This window comes from Meleagris gallopavo, chromosome Z, assembly GCF_905368555.1.
Source record: "Meleagris gallopavo chromosome Z, MGAL_WU_HG_1.1, whole genome shotgun sequence".
In the NCBI taxonomy this organism is placed as follows: Eukaryota; Metazoa; Chordata; class Aves; order Galliformes; family Phasianidae; genus Meleagris; species Meleagris gallopavo.
In genome coordinates this window covers 15,123,382-15,147,299 of record NC_139435.1, presented here as the reverse complement: position 1 = coordinate 15,147,299, position 23,918 = coordinate 15,123,382, and the positions used below count along the sequence as shown (strand labels likewise).

Below are 23,918 nucleotides of genomic sequence, written 5' to 3'. Positions count from 1 at the left end.
GAAAATAAAATCAAGTTAGTGTTTAAAACCATCCCAAATTCTGTTTTATTCAATAATCACCAGTATTCATTCTGGCTCTTAACAAGTTTACTATTAAAATGCTCTGCTGCAATTCATGGTTACAAGCAGACCCCATACTCAGGAATGTGGTAGGACTTCCATTGTCATTGGAACCCTGAGGCAACAATGCACTGGGACCCAAATGGAACTTCTGTGGTGCCACCAGCAGAAGTGCTGGTAATGTGCTGAGGTTTGGATAGCAGCTCCCCTCTCTATGCATGTATAAAGGAATCACTGCACAAGGCTGATACCAAAGCATTTCACAAGCCACTGCAAAGCCTACAGTAACTAAACTCTTGTCGCAAAAGGGTCTCAGCTTATTGGTGACACCATGACAGCTTCAAGAATTTTCTCTTTAGGATAGAGCAATCCACTGCAAATCTCCAAGAATGGCGAATCTGGAGTCTGTGTGTCTCTCCATTGGTTGGCATGACTCTTCTTGCAGGGCTGAAATCTGTGTCAATATATATTTACAAATCATAGCTGAGAGGAGAATGTTCACATCACAGATAAGAAGCCTTTTCTCAATAATTCCTTAGCTTTAAAACATACATGTGAATAGAATATTTTGCAATATATGGTCAAAGGTACAGCAATATAAGGTAATGCTTATGTGGGAAAAAAATCATTAATGCTCCATTCACTGCATTTAAAATGTCTACTAAATCTTTGCCACTAATATATCCATACATCACCTGAAATAAAGTATGGAGATGAATACAAGCTAGAGTGACACTTTAAAGAATTAGAAATAAATGTTTTCTATCTCTTTCATTTACAACTGTTGTCGGGAATGTGAGGAAAAAAAGGGCCTAGAAAAGACAGAACTTTAATTTTAAAATAATGTTTGTACTCACACAAAGAAAAACCTTGTACACACGTGATCTGTGTTGGGAACTACCCAAATCTCTCCATGTTTGTGCAGATCAGATGAGGTTATCACTGTAAAGAAAAGAATAAATTCTCTAGTGACCAAAACTCATCTGAAAGATACTGTTTTGAAACGTCCGCTTTTTTTACACGCTTTACATAGCTTTGTGCAAATTTTGAGTTTTGAGTATGTCTGTGGCCAAGTGTAGTCTTCAAGTTGTCTATCAGTAAAAAAAGGACATGAACAAGATTCTTCTTTCCAAAATACATTTTACTTTCCACATAAATTCTTGATGTATGAGAACCAGTTCTTAACTTACTGATTTAAAAAAAAAGTTGGCTTTTATGATCATCTGGTACTTTACATAAATAAAGTTCTTTGAAGAAGCAAGACCTGCTCTGTAGACCAGTAAACAGGAAAAGAGAAAAACTACATGCATTAAAAACTGATTTAAGAAGCACACAGGGCTGTTAAAAAGGATTTGAGTCAACTAATGTTTTTGGCACAGACATGTCTGTTTGATGGCGGCTGAGCCAATTCTAAGGCATGAAAGACAACACTTGAAGACACCTGAAACTGAGCTGGCAAATATTAGTGATTTGCTGTAATACCAAGTATTTTTAATAAGGTAAAATTATAATCAAATGGATGATGAATCCCACCAAAGCTTGTTCAGTGTTTAGAAAACAGCAATGTTATGCTGTTTAATGGCATAATCAAATCAATACATATGGAATCTTTCCATGAATCTATGCCTTAAAGATCTTCTATAAAATCTTCTATAAATACATTTAAGTGCTACCAGAAAGAAAAGTGCATATCCAATTTTACGTTATTTCTTCCATGAATGGTAACTTTTAAATCATAAGAGATAAAAAAATATATGTATGTATTTTACATAGGTGCATAAAAGTAGCTTGAATCTTAAAGTAACATCTTTGACACAGTGTCTTAGTTTTAACTTTTTAAAATAAACAAATGCTGAAAATGGAGGGCAAGTTAAGTTCAATATAATTTCTTTTAATGAGATTCATTATCAATTGCTCTTATTCAAATTCCCTAATGTGATATATGACAAAAAATAGCCAAGTCTCTCAAGAATAATGGCAATCATAAGCACTGGATTTTTAATTTTAAAAAAATTCTGAAGCACTCCAGAAGAACAGATTAGTTATCATATGAAAAACAAATTTGCCTGAGCAGTTAAAAATCATTTGAAAATTCAGTATGAAAGCTGTTGTTACTCAGAGTCACATGTTTTATGTATCCATTAGAAGCTTACAAGAAATCACTGTTTCAAATAAAGAACCTTGCTGGACAGACCAGATGATCAATCACAATACAGTCGATAGCAAGCCCTCTACTCTGAGGCCCTCCCCTGGAGGTGTTCAAGGCCGGGTTGCATTGAGCCCTGGGAGCCTGAGCTGGTGGGTGACAGGCCTGATTATGGGACTGGAGTTGGGTAGACCTGAAGTTGTCTTCCAACCTAAGCCATTCTACGATTCTATATTATGGTTATTACATAAATTTATGATTATTTTTGTGATTATTATGATTATAATGACTATTATTATGATTATTACATAAAAATTCAACATGTATTATACTTCTTGTTTGAAGAAGGAAATATTTTCAACAGAAATACAAAGGTCAGCTGCTAACAAGTATACTCATATGCCTACCAATAGTTCCTTGCTTAAACCAACCAATACTGGAACTAAAGGTCACACTGACTTACATTCAGTATAACCGTGCTCATGACTAGAACAGTTTTTCAAGGGCTTTCAGCTTACCTTCACATAAGGCTATGCATTTTAAGTTACGGCTTTGCAAAAATTGTGACTGTTGTCCTTTCTTCTGTGACTGAGATGTAAAAACATGAGAAAACTTAATTATTGCTGTAAGACAAACAGTGGAAAAGTCGCAAAGGAGAGAGCTGCTATTTTCAATGATTTATTCATAAACAAAGATAGTCTTTCTATAACATTTCTGTTTTATTTCTAAATGTAACAGAATTTCTAAAATTTTTATGAGGGGGGATTATCATAGGAAAGGTTTGATTTCTTTTATCCAGAAAGAAAAATTCCTGATTATGCAAGGATGAATTTTACTGATAAACACTGACTGCAATCAGTGAATCAATCTTACCAATAGACAAATTGACAGCAGAAAAACAACAAAAACAACAACAACAAAACCAAAGTGATTTAATCAGTGATTCTTCGGCCACTTGGTTTATTTTCATGCTTTACTGGCCACCTAAATTTCAAAGGGTTCTGCCCTTATATGCCAGTTTTTACCTAAAGCCAGATTATTCTGTAGTTTTTGTGTGTTAGAGACAGATGTCATATTTTTTTCTCAACATTTAGTTCTACATGTAATTTCTACAGGCTTGCTTTAAATAAAGCAGAATTCTAAACTGTGGAAAAATAAAACCAAAATCTTACTAGCCATCAGTGAAATCCTGTGCTCATTTTCCAAAAGTAGCTGCTCTTAACTCCTTTTGCAACATTGTTCAGTAAAAATTCCAGAGCTCAGAAAGCAAAGGCTTGTTAAAGGTCATAATGATATCTGTGTTCTGTTCTCATTCTCTTCCCAAATTCTTCTGGTTGGAAAAGAAGAGCACTGGGACCTGTAGTATACTCCATAAATTCTTAGAGCAGTTGGACTGTATGTGATGAGTGCAGTATTTTGACTTGTTGATTTCATTTACTAAAACCATTAGCTTTCACAACAGAAATATTGCCTTCTTTTCAAATACCAGGTTCCCAGAATAAAACCATAAATCTTCCAGAGATGACTGGTATACTACTGTACCTGTGATGTGTTGCTGCCCTTACTGCTTGAAGCTGGTTCATCTTTAGCTGACACCTTCTGCTGCTTCTTGTTCATCCCTAAGATACAAAAATAATGTAAAATCCTCTGCCATATAAATACAACTGTAAGGAAAATTAAATATGGATAATGCAACAGGTGGCATGGTCAAAATTACAGTTCTTTGCATTGCAGACAGAAAGCTAGTTAACTTTGCCAGAAAATAATTCAATTTAATCCTGTAAATTACTCATATATCAGCATATGTTGCAAAGACATTAAGCCAAGTTAGCACTAAGAAGGTATGAAGGTAGATAAAAATGATCACAAATGCCACTGAATGTTCTTAGGTGGTTCCTTAACAGACTGCACTTTAACATGTTTCAACCTAACAGACCCTACTGAAGCCGAAGGAACAGTTTCATTTATTTAGAGTAGGATAGTAAAATCCTACCTTAGATGAACTTCAGATACTCATCTAGAATATTTTATTTAGTTCTAGTAAAAGTCTAAATAATTTTCAGTAATACTTAGTTTATATAAAAGTAGTTTTAAAGTCTCCCTAGGTTAAATTATATATAGGTGAATCTATTAAAGTATTGGTCATTCAATTTGGATCCAATTTCCTTCTCAGAAATTTCAACTCCTATATTCGTGCCTTAGATCTCATTTATATTCTTCTTGGTAGTTTATATAACATTCCTGTGTGGTACATTATTACAGGCTTCCTTTAGTTTCCACTACTCCATATTTCTTGACAATTTGCAAATACACACCAGATTATGCTGAACTTTATGCCGGTGAAGTAATAAGGAGTGGAAGGTCCTCCGTGTTTTTTTAGTGTTATAAAATATTACATATTTTAATTAATATTACATATTTAATAGGTACACAGGTTTTCTTTCTAGAAGAGACTAGATGGAAGGCATCAAGGTAGAGAGAGGAGAAAAAACACTGAAATTCACAGATCAATGCTGTACAAAAAAAAAAGTTACTTTCTTAAATGATAATTCTGCAATCAGCACTTTCAGTGAGCCCTAAAAAGCTCCCATACTTGTGTAATCTCTAAGAAGCTAAAAGTGCATTTAGAAATTACTAATACTGAAACTCAATAAGCAGCAGTAAAAAATTCTGAGCTCTAGAAATGAATTGTGACATTACCTAAAAATCCAAAGAAATCAAAAAGCATAACTAACATTTTCAGAATTAAATTTATCTACATGCAGAAAAACTCACATTCAACTATACCAACAGTTTTACATGAGAGGAAATGGTAAACATAACATAAGAAAAAAAGTCACAGCATTTTAAAATCTTCACAAAAGTTTCTTAATACAGACATTGGTACACAATGTACCTGTTATGCTTCTATTTATGATTCTAAGATGAAAAGCTCTGCATGGCTTACTTCTGGATTCACAAGTGGGACAAATTTGTCCCCTTCTGTTCTAATGCTAAAATGGACACACGGTCCATTATTTTCTATGTATGTTTGACGTATCACACTTGGGAACATTCTTAAACACATACAGCTGAACATGTGTTTTGACGAATATTTGTTGGGTCAGATAAGTTCCTAAAAGCCTATAAATCCATAATAATAGATGAACTTAGGTAGATACTGACAAAAAATAAATCATCACATTGGATTTCCACTGTATGGTCAAGACCTGCTCCATTACAAACAGCATTCAGCTTTAGTTACTACTTATTTCAAGTAGAGCTTCAAGACACTCATCACCTTCAAAAATGAGGACAGCTGTTTAATAAGGGAAATCTAATTAATTCAAAAAAGACAATCTAATCTTGGACTACAGAATTTACTACGGTGTCATAAAAAGCAAAACTAGTAAGAAAAGTAATAGACTGAGATATCCCCCTATGTCTCAACTCTAGAATGATTTATAAATATCACCTGAGTAACCAAATGATATGCTTGACAATGGACTAAGGTAGATGCCGCTTCCAAACATTGCACCATGGAGCTGAAAGAGAGAACAGAACAATTGCTTAGCATCTGGATAAAAAAAATAATGATTTGCGCAAGTCTTGATGTAGATGAGTTACCATTCATTAGCATCAATTTGTTGATTGGTAATAAATGGTGTTCGAAGTTGTCTAAAAAAGTAAATAAATGTATGAATATATGACTAAAATACCACACATTCTAGAAACTGTGTCCAAGGTTGCAAGGATAATTTTAGGCAGTCTTTGGGAGTCTTTGTGAATCACTTTTGAAGGAACTAGATCCAGAAGGTTTTTCCAAACTATGCCTGCTGGACTGGATATGCCAACAATCTAATTATAGCTATTTTTTTTCCTAAGTTAAGAAACGAAGAAATGGTGAGGAAAGTGCTTATTTGCTAATATATATATAATAAAAAATCATTTTTGCGTTCAGGCAGAGCACTGGAAGGATGATTTCAACCAAGCTTTTGCCTAAGCCTATTCAACCATACATATCCCATCACTTCAGAACAGTTCTTTAGCCACAGAGTTATATGTCTGAAGATGAGAGGTAAGGGAAGACTTTTCTTCACCAGCATAACTGGCTTAAGTCATAGTGCTTGGGCTAAGCAACAAGACAAGCATGTTTTATTAGCCATTTTCTTTTCAGGGAAGTAGGAAGTACAGTTTCTGCTTTTCATCCAGGTTCTGACTGCCTTAAGTAGATAAGCCTTTAAAGAAGCCACAAAAAGTAGTTGTTGCAGCTCATGTGAGAAACCAGGGCATCTCCTGCACAGATAGATGTTATGATCATTGGGCTTCAGAGTTACTCTCACCCTTATTTCTTTCCTCTGACCCCACAGTATTTACACTATGTCTGCAATGTACCAGAACTCCCATTGGTATGCATTGTCACTTTTCCAGACTGTATGGTGTTGTATGGGATCCCTGGTAAGTAGATACTTTTCCTGACTGATTGTTATTGGGATAAACAGAATTGGGATAAACAGAGTGAACTGGGCTAATGGTATAGCTTAGTCATGTGAGAGATCTAAAAATGATGACATATGTGAAACAGATTTGAATGAACTGCTTTTTCCTCAATATCTTAAGCCCGAATCAAAAATAAGCACAAACAAAATGGTTTACTCTGGTGAATTTTTGAGTCTAAGTTGTGCTTTCTTGGTGATGTATATTTGAAAGATGCTAATAAAAACACCCAAACCACTAGAAGAAATAGCAGAAATTTCCAGTCCCTTTTTTAGTGTTTCCTGCTCCCTAATCTTTGGTCAGCACCCTTAGGTCTCCCTCAAAGGTATCAGGATCGTGGATTCATCTCTGGGGAACATCTGATGTTAAAACACACTGAATTGCATTCCTCTAGGCACCTCTCATACTGCCTACTTTCCTCTGCAGTACTGTTCTCTTCGTGGTTCAACCTAAGAAACCAAAGTGAAGTTTTCTCCATAGATCCCTCCTTGCCAGTACACTCATATTTCCTTCCCAAGAAAATGAGAAGAGGGAAGGAGACACTGTAAGCTTGGCTTCTGCAAATTGAGTGTGCTCTGGGATCCTGTAATAAAGGTGTGCCTCACATTCTAGTCTTTGAGATTGCTTTTAAGCAGTTCCGAGCTGAGCCTCGTGGAGGTGCTGCTCTGCAATGTAAAAACGAAACACTGCACTGATTCCACTGATACGGTTTTAAAGCCATTTTAGCAGACACATTATTTAATTTTAATTGCTTCATAAAATTAGCTTTATTATTATTTATTATTAGGAAACATAAGGATATTTGCCACCAATATGACTACCATAAATACGCCCACTGAAAATTCACCTGATTTTAATATATAATCAAACATACACAGGTTAGCTAAAGTCTATCTAGATTATTCACCTGCAGCCTCGTATTGGAAGCAACAACTAAGCCGTTTCTCAGGATAGAATGCCAATTTTCAATGTGTGAACCACTGAAAAAGTAAAAGAGAAAATGTTAAAATCTACAGTGCAAAATTCAAAATGAAATCATTAATCCTTTAAAGCAGTACATTCACAGCTGGAGACCTCAAATGGCAAGAAGAAAAAAAAAGACAGTGTGGCATTTTGATAACCTTTGATTAATACAAACATATGGACTCACTGAAATGCAAAGGTACTTCCATAAAGGTTTTTAGCAGCTCGGAAATTGGATTCTTTGGCTGGTGGACTGCTGAGAAGCAGGAACTGGTGTGGAGTGTGCATAAACTTTAGTTGCTGCAAAATATAATAGTGCATACGTGAAAAGAAGCTGATGAATACAATAGCATCGTATTTCCAGAATGGTAGTTCTTAATATACCAAGTTATTTTGCACACTGCTAACTAAGACTATGTCTATATACCAAGAACTAAGTTGAAACTGGTCTAATTACCATAGCTTTTATCTGAAATCAAACACAAAAACAGTTTTTGGTTTATGAAACATACGGAAGTTTCTGAAACAGACTTCAGCATACTATGTCTCTAGTAAGGTAATTAAATTGAACAATTCTCATGGTATTTTGATCAAAGCTGTCTTTGAATTAAGGTTCAGATTTGAAAGGCTGCAGATTACTACACCCTTAATAGGAGTATCAGAGCCAAAGATACTCAGAAACGAATCTCAGCACCACCCGTCTAAAATGTCAGAGCTATGATGTTTTTATAGTATGCTCATATGTGGTTCTTCTGATGGATGTAGTTTGCCTGCACTGCTTTTCATACAATTCTATGTCTGTTATTCTAAATGGCAATGGCAATACTCCAAATGGTAACAAAAACAGTGAAGTTCTCATCCAATCTCAGATGACTCTAAGGTAGACATTTGTATTTGAGCTAAAATAGTCTTTTTTTGACTATAATTTGTTTGACCTGTTTTAGATATTCACAATATGATACTATAAGTCATAACTCAAAACTGTCTGTTTCTCTCCACTGTCTATTAATGGAGTCCATGAAACCGGTTTAAACATGGACGTTTACATTTGGCCAGGACTCTCATTTATGCTAATGTGAGATGTGAGAAATGAGAAAATAAGGCACAGACACTTACCCTATTCACTGGTAGCTTCACAATATGTGATCTGTTACTAGAAATAACCCTAAAAGAAGAAACAATTATATGCACTAGATATGATAAACGGCAGAACTTTCCCTCTAAAAAACATAATGCATAGCCAAAACAAAGCATGAGGCTGCAGGCTTTTGAACCTATCAGATTAAAGCAGACTACATCTTGGCTACAAAGTCAGATCTGAAGCAGTAAAATAAGCTAGTCTTTCCACTGTTTTCGGACACTCCAGGTAAGATCCAGAAATAGTTCAGGAACAAAGCAGTTGCAAATGTTAGCTCTGGCATTAATTCTTAGGGTGAGCTTAGAAATTAAACTGGTGAAGGAATTATTCATTCATCTTGGCAAGTCAATAATTATCATGCCATGTAAGTCAATTTTATACCATTGTAGAAGAGGATGTGCAAGTGGGTCTTGTTTATCCATCTGCTTCTTTATTTCCAAGTAAGGTGCCTAGAAAACAGTAATTACATTCTTTATGCTGGTTGAAATCATAAAGTTAAATTTTTTACGTTACATCGTCTGTGACTTCATCTATAAAAATGAATACATGGGACTCATTATTAGGCTTAAATCACAGCTTTGGTGACATTTAGCACTATACAGTTATAAATGTGTTCTGACAACAAGAAAAATTAATAAAGCAATTATTTTCCCTGGAGTAAAATAATAAGCATATAATTAGCATCGAAAAGAGTGTATTATAAAAAACATTGGTGATCTCAGGAACAACAGCAAAACATATGCACTAATGTTCAGCTCTTGGACTAATAACATCACAAAATCAAGTATCTCGAAATACCATAAAATCCCAAATTAATCCACATTTTTTTAAATCCGTTTCATGATAAAAACTGTTAAATACTGTTAGAAGCTTATATTTCCCCTGAAGACATTTCTTGATTTCTATCACAGTGCAAAGTACTCATTTAAAAACCTTCGGTCCAATAGTTATTTTAACGTTGAAAGAAGTAAAATGTTGCTTACTTTAGGAGATATTATAAAAACTAAGAAAAAATACGTAAGAAAATACCATTGTTATTTTCAATGTGTTTTACTGCTTTCTATACATCATTCTGCATTCCATATTTTCAAAGTACAAGTACATACAAAATACGATTTATAAAATCTTGTGAAATTACATTTATAAAACAGTTGGAAAAGCAAGATGTATGTGAGAGATTTCAATAAGCAGTTATACTTAGAGGGTCTGTTTGGGAAATGAATTGTTACAGTAAATATAAGAATAGCTATCAGATTCAGTCCTACTGTGAATATTGAGAAATCGTATGATAGTGATCCCAAGAGACCCAATGTTCCTAGTTCCCATCCATACTGAGCTGAACAAGTGTTTTGTTGTATCAGAAATAAAGCTATAATTCAGAGCATCATCACAAAATCAATTTCTTTTGCCTTGGAAACAAAGAGACACAGTTTGATATTCCCAGAAATGCAGCAGTTGGTGATAATCTTGTTAAAAAGTCCCAATCTGCTGTTATCTCTTATTTAAACTTAAATAAAACACTTAAATTAAAGACTAGAATTCTACTTTATCACTTCAATTTCATTGCCATTATGGATACTGTAGTTTGATATTTTTAGCACAAATTTTAGCTCTACAAAAAAGGACTCATCCTATCACCTTTCCCATCCATCACAGACTCATATAAATATTCTCCTAGTTCTAGAAACAGCTGTTATGTTATGTAAACATTTTTAAACTCACCTGTGTCATCTCTCTAATAGAAGTTATACTATCCAACGCTTTCATGACTCGGTCATAATTCTTCTTCTGATGTAAAATAAAATAAGAAAATACATTAAGACTATTGGTCTTTAGTAGTACAAAACCCTCAATTTTTTTGATTCTGTATAAAATCAAAGTTAGAATGAATGTTCAGTAAACCAATTGTTTTGTATTTTTTAAGCAAGTTTCCTTCCACTTTATTCATGTACAGATTTTTTCATTCATAGTGCAGGAAAACTACAGGAAAAAAAAATATTACCATGATGATTGTTCTTTGAATGTCACTAGACTCAAGCATACAACAAGGTAACTCACTTAAAAGATCTGGTCACTTTTTAAACAAATATTTGTAGCTACATATAGGCACTGCCAGTTACTCAGATAATGAGCTGCTATTAAGTACGCAATTAACAAACACTGCTAAATAAAATGCTAAATAAGCAGATGAATTTACTTTGCTAACAGATTTATAAAACATCAGAGGTTGTCCAGCTGTTTCTCTGCTCTGCCTTGCCTGACTCTGACCTTTGCCTGCGCCCTGCCTGGGAACAACCAACAGGGAATTCCATCTTTTCTGAGCAGATGAGCTTGACACTGTGTGCTTCATCAGCTTCACAGGCCACATCACTTTTGGGAACCTCACTGCACCTTCACTTATCTTTGGGTCTAGCCAACCCCTGCCCAGAGGCTTTCACCTCATTCATACTGGCAAGAAGCTGGGAGGAGACAGAGTGGGCCACGCCTCCTTGGGCCCTCCTTGCTCCTCTCCCATCATGGCTGTGATGAACTGATGTTTGGACTAGATCATCTTACAGGTCTTTTACATTTTCCAACCTTTAATGATTCTACGATGAGCTTTCACCTTTCTTACACCACTTTACACCCTTGCCCTGTCCAAGCTACCTGTCTCCTTATCAGCCTCTTTGTCAATTCTGCCTGTGTGCTACAGATTATACTCACCCCTTCCTCTGAGGAAGAATCACTGCTAGTTGGCCTTTGTTCAGGAAGTGAAATGCATCCCCATATAGGACATCCAAAGTCCCCATTTACACCCTTGAGGAGGGCTCAGGTAATCTATATTGGGTTCACAGCTTTCCTAGGGCTTCCCTGAGAGGCAGCATTTGCAGCTTGAGGAGCAAACAATCTAAATTTGACAGTTGTACCAAATTCTATTCTTGTGTCCAATATCTGCCAAAATTCAGTTTAAGGGCAACAGTTTGCAGTGGGAAAGTGAGATGACAATAATAACCACTTCATGAATAACAAGCTAGACTAAAAATCTCTGTCGCCTACATCTCCTAAAAGCAATCTTTCTCTGGGTCCAATGTGTACATTGAGAGAAAGACACAAAAGAAAAAAAAACAAAAACAAAAAAACAACATTTTCTCAACTACAATTAGTATCTTAAAATAAGTTTTTGGCTTCAAGACTTCATAACTTTAAACAGAATTTACAGTTTATTTGTAAACACCTCAGAGATGACTAAAAAAAAAGTATTGAGTTCTGAAAACAATCACATGCTTACATTATATGCTGGAGTTACACTTTTCTAGTAAAGGACCCTCCAGAATAAGGCTTGCTTTGAAACCTAAGAAATGATTAAAACCAAACTGTGACATAATCAAAGATAACTACTTACCCTAGGGTTAAAGGCCAGCATCTGAGGATCATTAGGATCAACTACAGAAGGATATGGCTCAAAAATAACAACTTTCCTAGGTGACTCTAATGCAGACCGACACATTGATACTAATAGATCAACTACCTAGAGATGAAGAAAAAAAAATTATTCAATATATTTACTTTCTTATTGTAATATCCAGTCTTCTTTATTCTATACATTCTAGAAATACCCTATTTCATTACTAATTATATCATCCAAACCACGCCATTGACAAGAAATAAGTATGACTGCCACTCTTCCACTGACCTCAAAAGGCTTTGGGTCTAAACCAGGTATATTATTCCAGGTGCATTAGTAAGACCAGTATCTGGTCTTAAGTATACTAGATACATTCCTTGTAGTCCTGCTTTTTCTCTTGTCCATGTGCTAATACCTGGATTAAATTCATTCTTCGGGGAAATGAAGTCACGCTAGATCTGTGTAGCCTTGTGTAGTAAACGTCAATGAAGAATGCTGCTCAAGAAAGAGGAAGGGTTTGTGAATCTGTACCACTGCCTTCTGTTCTTCTGAACATTGTAATCATAGAAACACTAGTAAACACTGCTTCTGCTAAATCCAGAACAGTGCTGTGATTTAAAAGTCATTTGCACAACTCCTACTAGGAGTCCAGTTCTTCTTTTTTCTTTCTGTAATACTTAACTATCACATCATCATCATATCCTCCATTATATTTGAAAAGTCGTGGCTGTCACGTGAAGTCCTGGATGACTGGAAGAAGGGTCACGTCATGTCACTCCCATTTACAAGAAAGGGAGCAAGGAGGACCCTGGGAACTACAGGCTGGTGAGTCTCACCTCTGTGCCTGGGAAGATCATGGAACAGATCCTCCTGGATAACATGCTTGATCACATGACAAATGAGCGTGTGATCTAAGACAGCCAGCATGGCTTCACCAAGAGAAGGTCATGCTTCACCAATCTGGTGGCCTTCTATGATGGAGTGACGGCATTGACGGACAAGGGAAAGGTGACCAATGTCATTTATCTGGACTTGAGCAAGGCCTTTGATATGGTCCCCCACCACATCCTTATCTCCAAATTGGAGGAATGTGGATTTGATGGGTGGACCACTCGATGGATAAGAAATTGATTGAAAGGCCGCAGACAAAGGGTGGTCATCAATGGCTCTATGTCTAGGTGGAGGCTGATAACGAGCGGCATCCCCCAGAGGTCTGTATTGGGAGCAGTGCTCTTTAACATCTTTATCAATGACATCGATGACAGAATGGAGTGCACCCTCAGCAAGTTTGCTGATGACACCAAGCTGAGTGGTGCGGTTGACACGGTGGAAGGAAGGGATGCCATCCAGAGGGACCTCAACAGGCTTGAAAGGTGGGCCTGCGTGAACCTAATGAGGTTCAACAAAGCCAAGAGCAAGGTTTTGCAGAGGAATCCCAGGCATCTATACAGACTGGAAGGAGCAGTCCCTGAGAGCAGCTCCGCAGAGAAGGACTTGGGGGTCCTGATGGATGAATAGCTGAACATGAGCCAGCAGTGTGCTCTTGCAGCTCTGAAAGCAAATGGTGTCCTGAATCAGGATACCTCCATCAGAATAGGAGTGGCCAGCAGGGAGAGGAAGGTGATTGTCCCTCTCTACTCTGCCTAGTGAGGCCCCATCTGCAGTACTGTGTCCAGATCTGGAGCCCCCAGTACAAGAAAGACAGAAAGTCATTGGAGAGGGTCCAGAGGAGAGCCACAAAGATGATCAGGGGGCTGGAGCACCTCTCCTACAAAGACAGGCTGAGGGAGCTGGGCTTGTTCAGCCTGGAGAAAAGAAGCGCAGGGTGACCTCACTGCTGCCTTTCAGTACCTAAAGAGAGCCTACAAGCAGGAGGGGAATAAATTCTTTGAAACGGTAGATAACAGCAGGACAAGGGAAAATGGTTTTAACTTGAGGGAGGGAAGATTTAGGTTGGATGCCTTTACAGAGAGAGTGGTGAGGTGCTGGAACAGGCTGCCCAGAGATGCTGTGGATGCCCCGTCCCTGGAGGTGCTTAAGGCCAGACTGGATGGGGCCCTGGGCAGCCTGGTCTAGTATTAAATGGGGAGGTTGGTGGCTCTGCATGTGGCAGAGGGTTGGAGATTCATGATCGTTGAGGTCCCTTCCAACCCTGGCCATTCTGTGATTCTGTGATTCTGTAACTATAAGTCCATTTAAATACTTATTTCCAAAATCATGTAAGATCATGTGTGTAATGTGTACAGGCATGCATTCATGTCCATGTAGGCACATACACAATTTGTGATTTAAATGTTTCTAAATTAGTAATTCAGAAGCTAAAAGGAGACCACAGCCGCAGAAACAGTGGCTTTCTGGCAGCTGTGAAACCTAAATCCAGCTCATAATGAAATTCAAGGTTGCTACATAAAAATTTATCTGCAAATAGGCTTATTTCCCCCAATTTCTCTGTGACTTCTGAAAACATGCCTCTGTAAAAACAGACTTTTCCATGAAAGAAACAAGAAGCCAAGATGAGCTGTACTCAGTAGGCATCCCCAGTTCCTCCTACAGTCCCAGATGGATCAGATCTCATTTCACAGCTCAAGCCATTCTAGAAGTTATTATATGTCTGCCATTGTATCTGATCATCTGGAGGAAATAAAAATGATGGCTCTTTAGAGAAGAGTGGAAATAAGAATCATAAAGAGAGGAAAAAGCAACTCTGCTTCAATGAGTCATACTGTCACCATTCTCCTCCTCTGCTTCTTTAGCATGAATGAACAATTTTCTCTGTTTTAAAATACCTCAAATATATTCAAAAATGAAGTTATCTAAATAATCATTCCTCTCTCTGCTATTCTAATATCTTTTCAGTTTATAATAGCTACAAGAGTGATGGATGATTCAAAATGGAGCATATGTATTAGTATTTGCAAAGGAGAATGGGAGTCTTTATATACAGCCAGGTCAGGCAGCTAGGCCTGCAACTGTGTAAATGTATTACCATGAAACTGAGCCAGAGTTCATACACCTTGCTTCTCACAAGCACTCCTTTGCTTTCAGTTGCCAGACATTAATAGTGAAGAGTTGTCTTAGTCCCCAGACACAGTGATCCAAAGTTGTCTTGCATTATTACTTGCACAGCGGGCCACTGTTTCAAAACTGGCACAGCTCTTATAGGTTCTACAGCATCCCAAACCCTTCATTAAAGCAACTATTGACTTCTGTTTTCTCTCCCACCATGATACCATCAGATTGCTTTAATGTGGGGAAACTCTGCATAGATTAGGACTAATTAATCCCCTGATTTCCTCTGAGATCATTTTGAGATGATGGAACATGAAATAGGTGAAACTTGCAGATAAGTCTAAATCAAAAGTTATAACACAGGTGCACGTGTGTGTTCCCTGGTAATAGGATGTGCTGTGGATTGACTAAATGCCCATAGCCAGATATAATCTTCCTCTTGCTTAACAGTGGGTACTGAAGAACTTGAGTTAGGATTTAAATATTTTCAAGGAGGAAAAAATGATGTTTCATGATGACAAATCTCTCATATTACATAAGTCTTTTAGTGCCTCTCTCCATCAAGAATGTTTGAAGGAAGTCCAAACAAAAAAGTCAGGTATTTAATTTTCAGACATTTAGACCATGACTAATATAAGGCAAGGTGAATTCAGGCTTGAAAGTTTTGGGAAGTAGTCTCTTGTTATTAAGAAACCATCAAAATATTGGAACTGACACAATGTCTACTTTAGGAGAACTAGTTTGAAGCACAGCACAAAAATCAGAATGTGTTTTCCAATAATGAGAATATGCATTTAGAGCTTTTCACTTCACAAAATGGTTTGAAGACCTGGAGGAAGATTCGTCTGATGAAACATACTGGATAGTCAAGTGAGGCTCTCTTCACAGCCCATGAAGGAAATCACTGCCGTGCTGATACTCTATGCTGTGATTCACACCACCCTAAACTAATGTCAAAAACAGCTGAGATGAATCAAATCCTAAAAGTATTGAATTCTTTCTGCAAATAGGAAAAATAGCTCAGCCAGATCAGATGCAATGCACTGAGTATGATGATATCACTACAGTGAGACTCAGCAAAATTTAGTCACCAAAGTCCAGTAAGACAATCAACAAAACCTCATTCTGCCTCTCTAAAGCATTGTTATAAACTGGAAAAAATTCAGCACTCTTTGAAAAAGTAGATGAAGAGGTGCTCTAGAGATCCAGTGCTAATTCTGCATATGTCTGCAGTAAGATCTCCCAAAACATACCATGAGAATTAACAAGGACCACCTCTCCCGTCAGCTGTATTTGAAGAGAAGTAAGAGCTAGTTTGTGTACTTAAGTACCACGTAAATATTTGTACATTCAGAAAATAAAATTCCAGCTCCACAGAATGACATAACTGAGGTCTTCGGAGGACTTCAGGCTGGTGAAGAGAGATTTCATCAGTGCACCTCTCTGTTTTTATGATGAGCTGCCGTTCAGATCCTACATAACTATGTTCTCAAGTGAAGAAGCTGCAGTATGCTGATCCAAGTTTCTTCTTCTGAGGAAAGGACTAAAGGCACTTAGCCAAATAGTTTATTTCCAGAGGTTAGACTCACTAGTGCTAGTTAAAGCTAACTGAACTGAATCTCTGTTCTTCCAAAAAAACGGTGTGCTCATTGCAAAAGGACACAGTCAGTTACACATATTTAGGTAATTAGAAAGAAATGCATTCTTCCATAAGAACTTAAAAGGTCATTTTAACTTCTGAATTTACTGAAAACCTACAACTACTGTAAACTAAATTTAAATGGTGATTTGGAAACACAGCTTAAAATACTTCATTTAAGGCATATTTAAAATCATGAAAGTCAAGTAATTACATGGTTAAAAATAAATATATAATTGAAATGAGTAATTGAGTCAGGAAGCAAGACTATGTTAAATTTCTATTCCTTGAGAAGGGGAAAAAAAAAGTCCATGTAGCAACATCAGTAAGGACTTTCCGACTGTTATTTAATGATCAAAACAACAGATGCTCAGTGGATAGCTATATCCCAACCCCAATGAACAGGAAGTTGCTTATTAATTGCATGTGAGTAGTAATGGCTCATTAGGTGAAAATAAATGGGAATTATCTGCAGATGAGAACAGCTACCTTTATTAACAACCCAGGTGACCTAATTGAACGCAACAGAAGAAAACAGGGTTACTCTAATTACATGGAAGGAAAACAATGGAAGCACCTCATTAGTAAAATTTGAAAATGTCATGCATAGAACAGTGTATTTACAGCTGTAAGACTGCACAAATAAATAATACTTACCAAAGAGTACAATCAAAATAAATTTTAAAAGAGACTGAAAACACTATACATACTATAGACAATTAGATGTGCAACAAGGATTAGATAATTCTACCTGAGCCCCAGTTGCGATTTCATCAGCAGCTTCATTCATTACTCCTAATGTTTGGAAAGCAAATACACAGAGCTCCCGTTCACAAACAGTGGGCTGCACAGAAGAAAAGAATTAATTATATTTTTGTTCTAATTTGGGGTTATTGGTTTTATCATGCAATACCTACATCAGAGAACAAACCTACTTAATGTTAACTCTGTTCTCCAGATATTAACTGCAACGTTAGTTTCAAATAATAAGCGCCTATCAATCATTCTGGAAAATACATTGAATTTTATTTTCATTGAATAAACACTGTATTCAGGGAATGCTATACGTTATTTTTACATAATGGAGCATGAAGCTTCTTCTAAATATATTTAAAAAAAAAGCACACACACAAAAACCTGCTCCTGTGGAAACATTCTTTTCCTTATCTTAAAAAAAGATTCATAATTCCATCACAATGATTAAATAAAACCATAGTTAAAATTCTGCAAATTAAGTGAGACTTGAGCTTTCCACATTCATGAGGCATATAAAAGAGAAATAAAAAAAACCCCACAGCTTTAAGTAAAGGGAATGGGTATTTCTTAATATGCTTCCTAATTGTTAACAACTCTTACAGAAACTGTACACTTATTCATTGAAAAATAATTAGTAAATCAACTCTTAAAATGCTCAAGTAATGAAACATACAGAGTGAATTGTAATAACCATTCAAAATGAACAAACATTTGCAAGAAAAATCAGATAAAACATTCCTTAAAATTGACTTCAATAAAAACAGCTTATTACAATGCAAACAATATTTTTGTATGCTATTTGCTTGAAATTATGTTATTAAATCCTAACTCACCAACACTTACAAATGATCTCTAAAAAGGCACTTCTGGGCTTTTGTAACTAAAATCTGAGTCTAGCTACCATGATAATCATTAAAGTGATTCACAACAATTTGCTTCGAAGTTCAAGCCAGTGCCTCTAAGATGCCCTTGCAGGGAAAGAAAGCTATCAAGCACACAAATAAACATAAAATGTCGCTGATTTCTGTCTTAGGAAAAAGCTTGTCAGTAATAAGCATACTGCTGTATTTGTAGTCACTTGTTTCACAGCTGTTAAAATATGCATTTCTTCATTTTCAAAGATTCTAGACTTCAATAAAAATCTGAGATGTACTGCATTGACATATTCCCACATCAATTGCTTTACAAGAGCTATCATCTTTCAAGTCTAATAGAGTGTCATCCATTTGATTTATTTTATCTGCCGTTACATTGCATTAGGCAGCAGATGAAGCCTAACATGATCCAATTCACGGTGCCACTGCATGCAAGACAAAAAGTATTTATTATTGTCATTATTCTAAGGTTTTCACTTTGAGAAGGTGGTTCAATCACTTGCTTATTTGGGGAAGCATGGTGGCACTGTTATTGTGACTATCATAATCAGTTGTAATACTGCACAGGCATAATAATCAATTTAGCCATGCCTGCCATGAAAAAAAGGCATTAACTTATTGTTATCATACTTTGTTTGAACCCTCAACAAAGTATATTACCTTCAGATTTAAAGACAATGAATGGAAGGAAAATCATCACTGTCTGACATTCCAAAGAACATTTTCGCTCAAGCGGACACTGGGGCTAAGAACTCAAGGCTGGAGAACTGTGTGTTTCAAAGGCACCAAAATCTGACTTCTCAAGAAGAACTTAAATCACTGATAGATTATATAATTCTTTTGACTTTATGTATTTGATAAATATTTATGCCTACTGAATATTTTTAGAATAAAACTTCACAAGGCAATGCTGATAAGATTTTCAGAAACACAGAGAAAAGAATCACCACATTTCCAAGTTTGCTAAAATCTAGTGGCATGTATTTCAATATTTAGACTATATAATTGCAGAAGATACCTCAATATTGAACATAAACTCTTTCAAGTCAGTCAACTCATCCAAAGTACTCCCTCGAACCTCATGATGTAGTGTGATATAAATATAAATTACATGATAATAAAGCCAGAGGAACTGCTTCACTAACTTTGTCAATCCCTTTCAAAACACGAACAAAGAACAACTTTTCCCTGTTATGAAAATGAGTTTCATCAAACTCATTTCTATCTGAGAAACAAATCCTTCCGGAAGCCACATGGTTTTGTTGCACAGTATTCTAGTAAATAATAAACAGCATATCCAGATTATTCTCACAGATTTCTTAAATTTACTATTAGAATGTAAGGTACCTCCAGTCTAAATTTATCTTTCTTGACTCACTACTCACTACATTTTTCTAGCATTTTCTTGGCTAAGTATGTCTATATTCAGAACGGAGGAAATCTCTGCTTGAAGTAGCATTGGTTGAATGAAAAAAAAAAAAAAAGAACTACATAGAAAAACTGAACTCTATACAACCTCTGCATTCTACATACTGTCTTCAACTAAAAGCTGGAGCAAATATGCAGTTTTACATTACATGAAAACGTCAGGGCTTTGTCAGTCTGATGGGGAAAATAATGACAATCCTTGAGCTATCCAGACACTTCAATGGCCTGCCACCCACTCCGGATGCCTTTTTACCTGAACTGCAGCCATTTTCACAGCACTTTTGGGCCTTGTTTCTGATAGTCGTCTCAATCTAACACCATCAGAAGCTTTTAACTTAATTTTCAGAGATGTGTTACTAGAGTGTTCCAAGAGATGTTGGTATGGCTACTTCAAAGTACCTTCCTTCAACCATTAATTAGGATCAAGCATTTAAACTCTTTCCTTTCCCTCGAAATTGAAACTCTTCCCTCCAAAATGAAAATTTGCTTAAAATTAAGAAGCAGACTTTCCAACAGCTTTTAGCATGTTATGATCTTAGTGACAGATTACTTCATTTTGATTTTGTCCATAATTGTGCATGCTACAATCAACGAAAAAAAAAATGAAGATAATAAATTAATTCTAGAAGAAAAAGCTTGAAGAAAATCAAAAGCTTTATGGTAGAACAGGGGTTCAGAGCAGCTCTTATATTGCTTCTTGTATTTCACCTACTGCTAGTACATTGCATCCACTTGTCTCTACGCTCATGATTGGATGTGAGCCCATGAGACAGAAACAGTCTTGTTCTCACTCTGTAACACAAATACGAGAAATGCACCTGGCCACAGTACACATGCAATAACTACAACAATAATATATTTATAAATGTGACACTTGTCATTTTTTGATACTTTCACTTTGGTTTAAGGCCATGTAACTAGAAGCAGTAACTCAGTAGGCTGAAGTTTTTAAGAATATTCACATACACACATGAAAATAAAGACGAGATCTTGCTGATGTGGACCCATAGACATAAAGGTACACAATACTCAGCCTATATTATACTACTAGTTTCAAAGGGGGAAATACATACCTAAATATGGTTTATACACTTAAACATACATTTCCAGACTTGAAACTTGCCTGACAGTGCAGTCTTACAAATATGTAGAATTTTACCAAATACAGCCATCACTTTGAAGACCCCCAGAGCTGTCTGTCTAGGCAACTTTGATGTCCAATAATTAGAGTGCAGTTTTACTTCTCCTTGAACAGCAGAAGGTGCTTTCACACATACTTTGTATTAAATTTGAAGGGAGAAAATTAAAATAAGGCCATTGACTTACACAAAACTATTATCTAAGTGAAGATTAGGGTGCTGGAAGATTACTTAGCAGGATAATTATTCCAGTGGGAATAACAGAAAATAGACAATGGAAAATAATAACTGGACAGTTAACCTGAGTCTGCAAATGCTCAGAAGCAGAAGGCACTGACAGAAGCAGAAAGCCTTTTTTTTTTTTTAATGAGAGCAAGGCTTTCAGAGTTTTCTTCAGCCATCTCCAGTTTTTGCATGCTCCGTGGTACTGATCCATAGCTGCTAGAAAGAAAAAAGGCTCAAAGTTTCTTCATGAGACAACATAAGAATCACTCCTGACAACCATGACTGTGAATGGCAGACAGGCAAACTATCCAGCTACTATGACATATTCTGATTCCAGGACTCACACATTACTTAAAATGTTTTCCTGACATTCTCCAATTCAAAAAAGGTGAAACCTTCCTTCTGGATATTGATCTATCTCGCTATTTTCTGATGTGTGCTGCAGCTGTTCTCGGAAGAGCAATGTGCAACCTTCTCCTATGTCCTAGGGGAAGTCACGCACACACTAATGAGGCTGCAGTATGACTGACACACCTAAAAAATCCTGATCTAAAAAGAGAAGCTCAGGGAAAGCTCAGAGCCTCAGCATCATTAAGTGCAACAGATGGTAAAGGTGAAACCATTAGCGAACATCCAACTTCTCCTAATGAAAAGAATAAGCAGCGGAAATGAAATGTATCTTTAAATCCATGTTCTGTTTCCCAGATTCAACCACATAATGGTTAGTTTTTTTCTGCAGGAGGAAATTCTTCCTCTTCATTAGTCTCAAAAGAAGGATGAGGATATAACAGAGCTGCATCAATATTCAAAATGTGTAGAGGGGCTGAGAAGGGGACAGAAGGGCAAAAGAAAGTAGGAAGTGAGGAAAGAAGATTGGTAAGTAAAGGTTTCTTTTGCAAAGGAGCTCTCAAGATTTTCAGGTTTATTTCTCAGTTTGTGAGAGAGATGGATTTTTAGATTTAGTAACATTTGTAAAGAAAGGCAAAGTATGACTGGCTGCTAATGCTTTAATACCTGAGTGAGTTCACAGTACCTACAGATCAATTACATTCAGGCCCACAAGGATACCATTACCACATTTGAAAAATGATAAGCCAAAAGGTTGTAGATAATGCATCTCTTAGAACTCACTTTCACAGAATTACAAGGCAAAGATTTAAGAGTCTAAGCTGTATGAGTTTTGTACTTAATTAAATCATTACAGAAGCCATCTAGAATTACCATTAACTCTACACTAAGTTTCATCAAGATTCAGAGTTCAAGCAATTTTAATTAATAATGATTATTTTCTAACATAATTGAAATGCTCATCTTCCTACTATACCATGGTTTATACTTCCCAGTAAACCAGCTGACACTAACACACAGTGAATTAAAATACTTTGATTTATTAAAATTAAAATTTAGACTTCTATTTTAATAACTCTTATTAGCAGGCTTCTGATTTACACTAAAATATACATTTTAAAATAAACATTCAAAATTAAATACTTAACCATATAACTGCATATGGTAGCTTAAACTTGCATTGACCTAGGCAATGCTTTAAAACCTGACAACTACCAAAAAGTACACTTTTGCCCTGAATTGACAAATGAAGTCAGACCACTAAGCTAAGTTCTATCCCAGCATACACACTGACAGAGAGCAGGAATAATTTATTGAATAACCTATCTGGCTAAAAATACGTAAGGTAAGCTCACTGAATAGCCTCACAATATGCATGTGATACATGGAATACATTGCTGAAAGACACTGGAGATACCACAGTGGTAAGCAGATACAATTTGTTGAAAGATGAGAGAATAGACTGAGGCTGAGAAAGAAATACCACCTGTTCTGTTTGGGTTTGTTTAGGCCGGTTGATTGAGATTTTCTTTCTGACTTCCTTTTTATTTCTGGATGCTTGGATACCTTAGCCACATTTTGTTTGTTTGTTTGTTTTCTCCAGTCATCCCAAATACTTATATAGTGGCAAATAAGCAAACAACATAAAGTGCTAGCTGGGCAAGGTGAGCTGAGGTTAAGTTCTTGGCTACGAGATGAGACATACATTTTACTCTCAATAAACAATGAAGTGATTGAAGTATGTTCTGCTAAAGTAATGGTTGTAACTGGAGCTGCTTTTTCATAGAAAGAGATAACAGGTTATATTATGGATTAAGGATAAGAAGGATCACGCATTCCACAAGAAAGAAAACATCTCCAACATCCTGGTTAAAATCCAGTCTAGATAAACATGTTTGTACACCTACACTTTTCCCCACAGTACAATGACACCTCAAAAGCCTCCCACCCTTAAATGGCATGCTAATTGTATAACATCAGTGTCATTGTGTTTCACACGTGCCTAAGAAATAAACATTCGAAGGACACAGTAATCCAAGACCAGTCCGTAGCAATTTGCCACTCATCATAAAAAATCATAACTGAATTTTTTGGGATGAAAAACATTCTAAAAATGTTCATTCAAAATATTCTGAAAAGGTTATTAATATTCAATTAAATACAAATTATTAATATTCAAGTAAATACAAATATTAATATTAAAGTACATACAAATTATAATTTAAATACTGTACTTATTTTTACAGGTAAATACAAACTGCTGGTATTTAAAATACTGTTTTACAGTACTTTTATCATTCATACTTTATGGAAAGATGTTTAAACAGCAGA

At 36.1% G+C, this 23,918-nt stretch overlaps 1 protein-coding gene across 3 annotated transcripts in view; it reads right to left on the bottom strand.

The window, feature by feature from the left end:
* PARP8 (poly(ADP-ribose) polymerase family member 8) overlaps positions 1-23,918 on the bottom strand; it is a 116,992-nt gene that overhangs the window by 5,323 nt on the left and 87,751 nt on the right. For all 3 annotated transcript variants that reach the window (XM_085212543.1, XM_085212545.1, XM_085212544.1), the window contains 11 exons: positions 17,568-17,660; positions 12,166-12,291; positions 10,506-10,571; positions 9,165-9,232; positions 8,762-8,810; positions 7,833-7,945; positions 7,590-7,662; positions 5,661-5,730; positions 3,749-3,825; positions 2,725-2,794; positions 918-1,002 (listed from right to left, as the gene is read on the bottom strand). In XM_085212543.1, the coding sequence (XP_085068669.1) occupies positions 918-1,002; positions 2,725-2,794; positions 3,749-3,825; positions 5,661-5,730; positions 7,590-7,662; positions 7,833-7,945; positions 8,762-8,810; positions 9,165-9,232; positions 10,506-10,571; positions 12,166-12,291; positions 17,568-17,660 (890 nt within the window). The remainder of the gene's footprint in view (positions 1-917; positions 1,003-2,724; positions 2,795-3,748; positions 3,826-5,660; positions 5,731-7,589; positions 7,663-7,832; positions 7,946-8,761; positions 8,811-9,164; positions 9,233-10,505; positions 10,572-12,165; positions 12,292-17,567; positions 17,661-23,918) is intronic.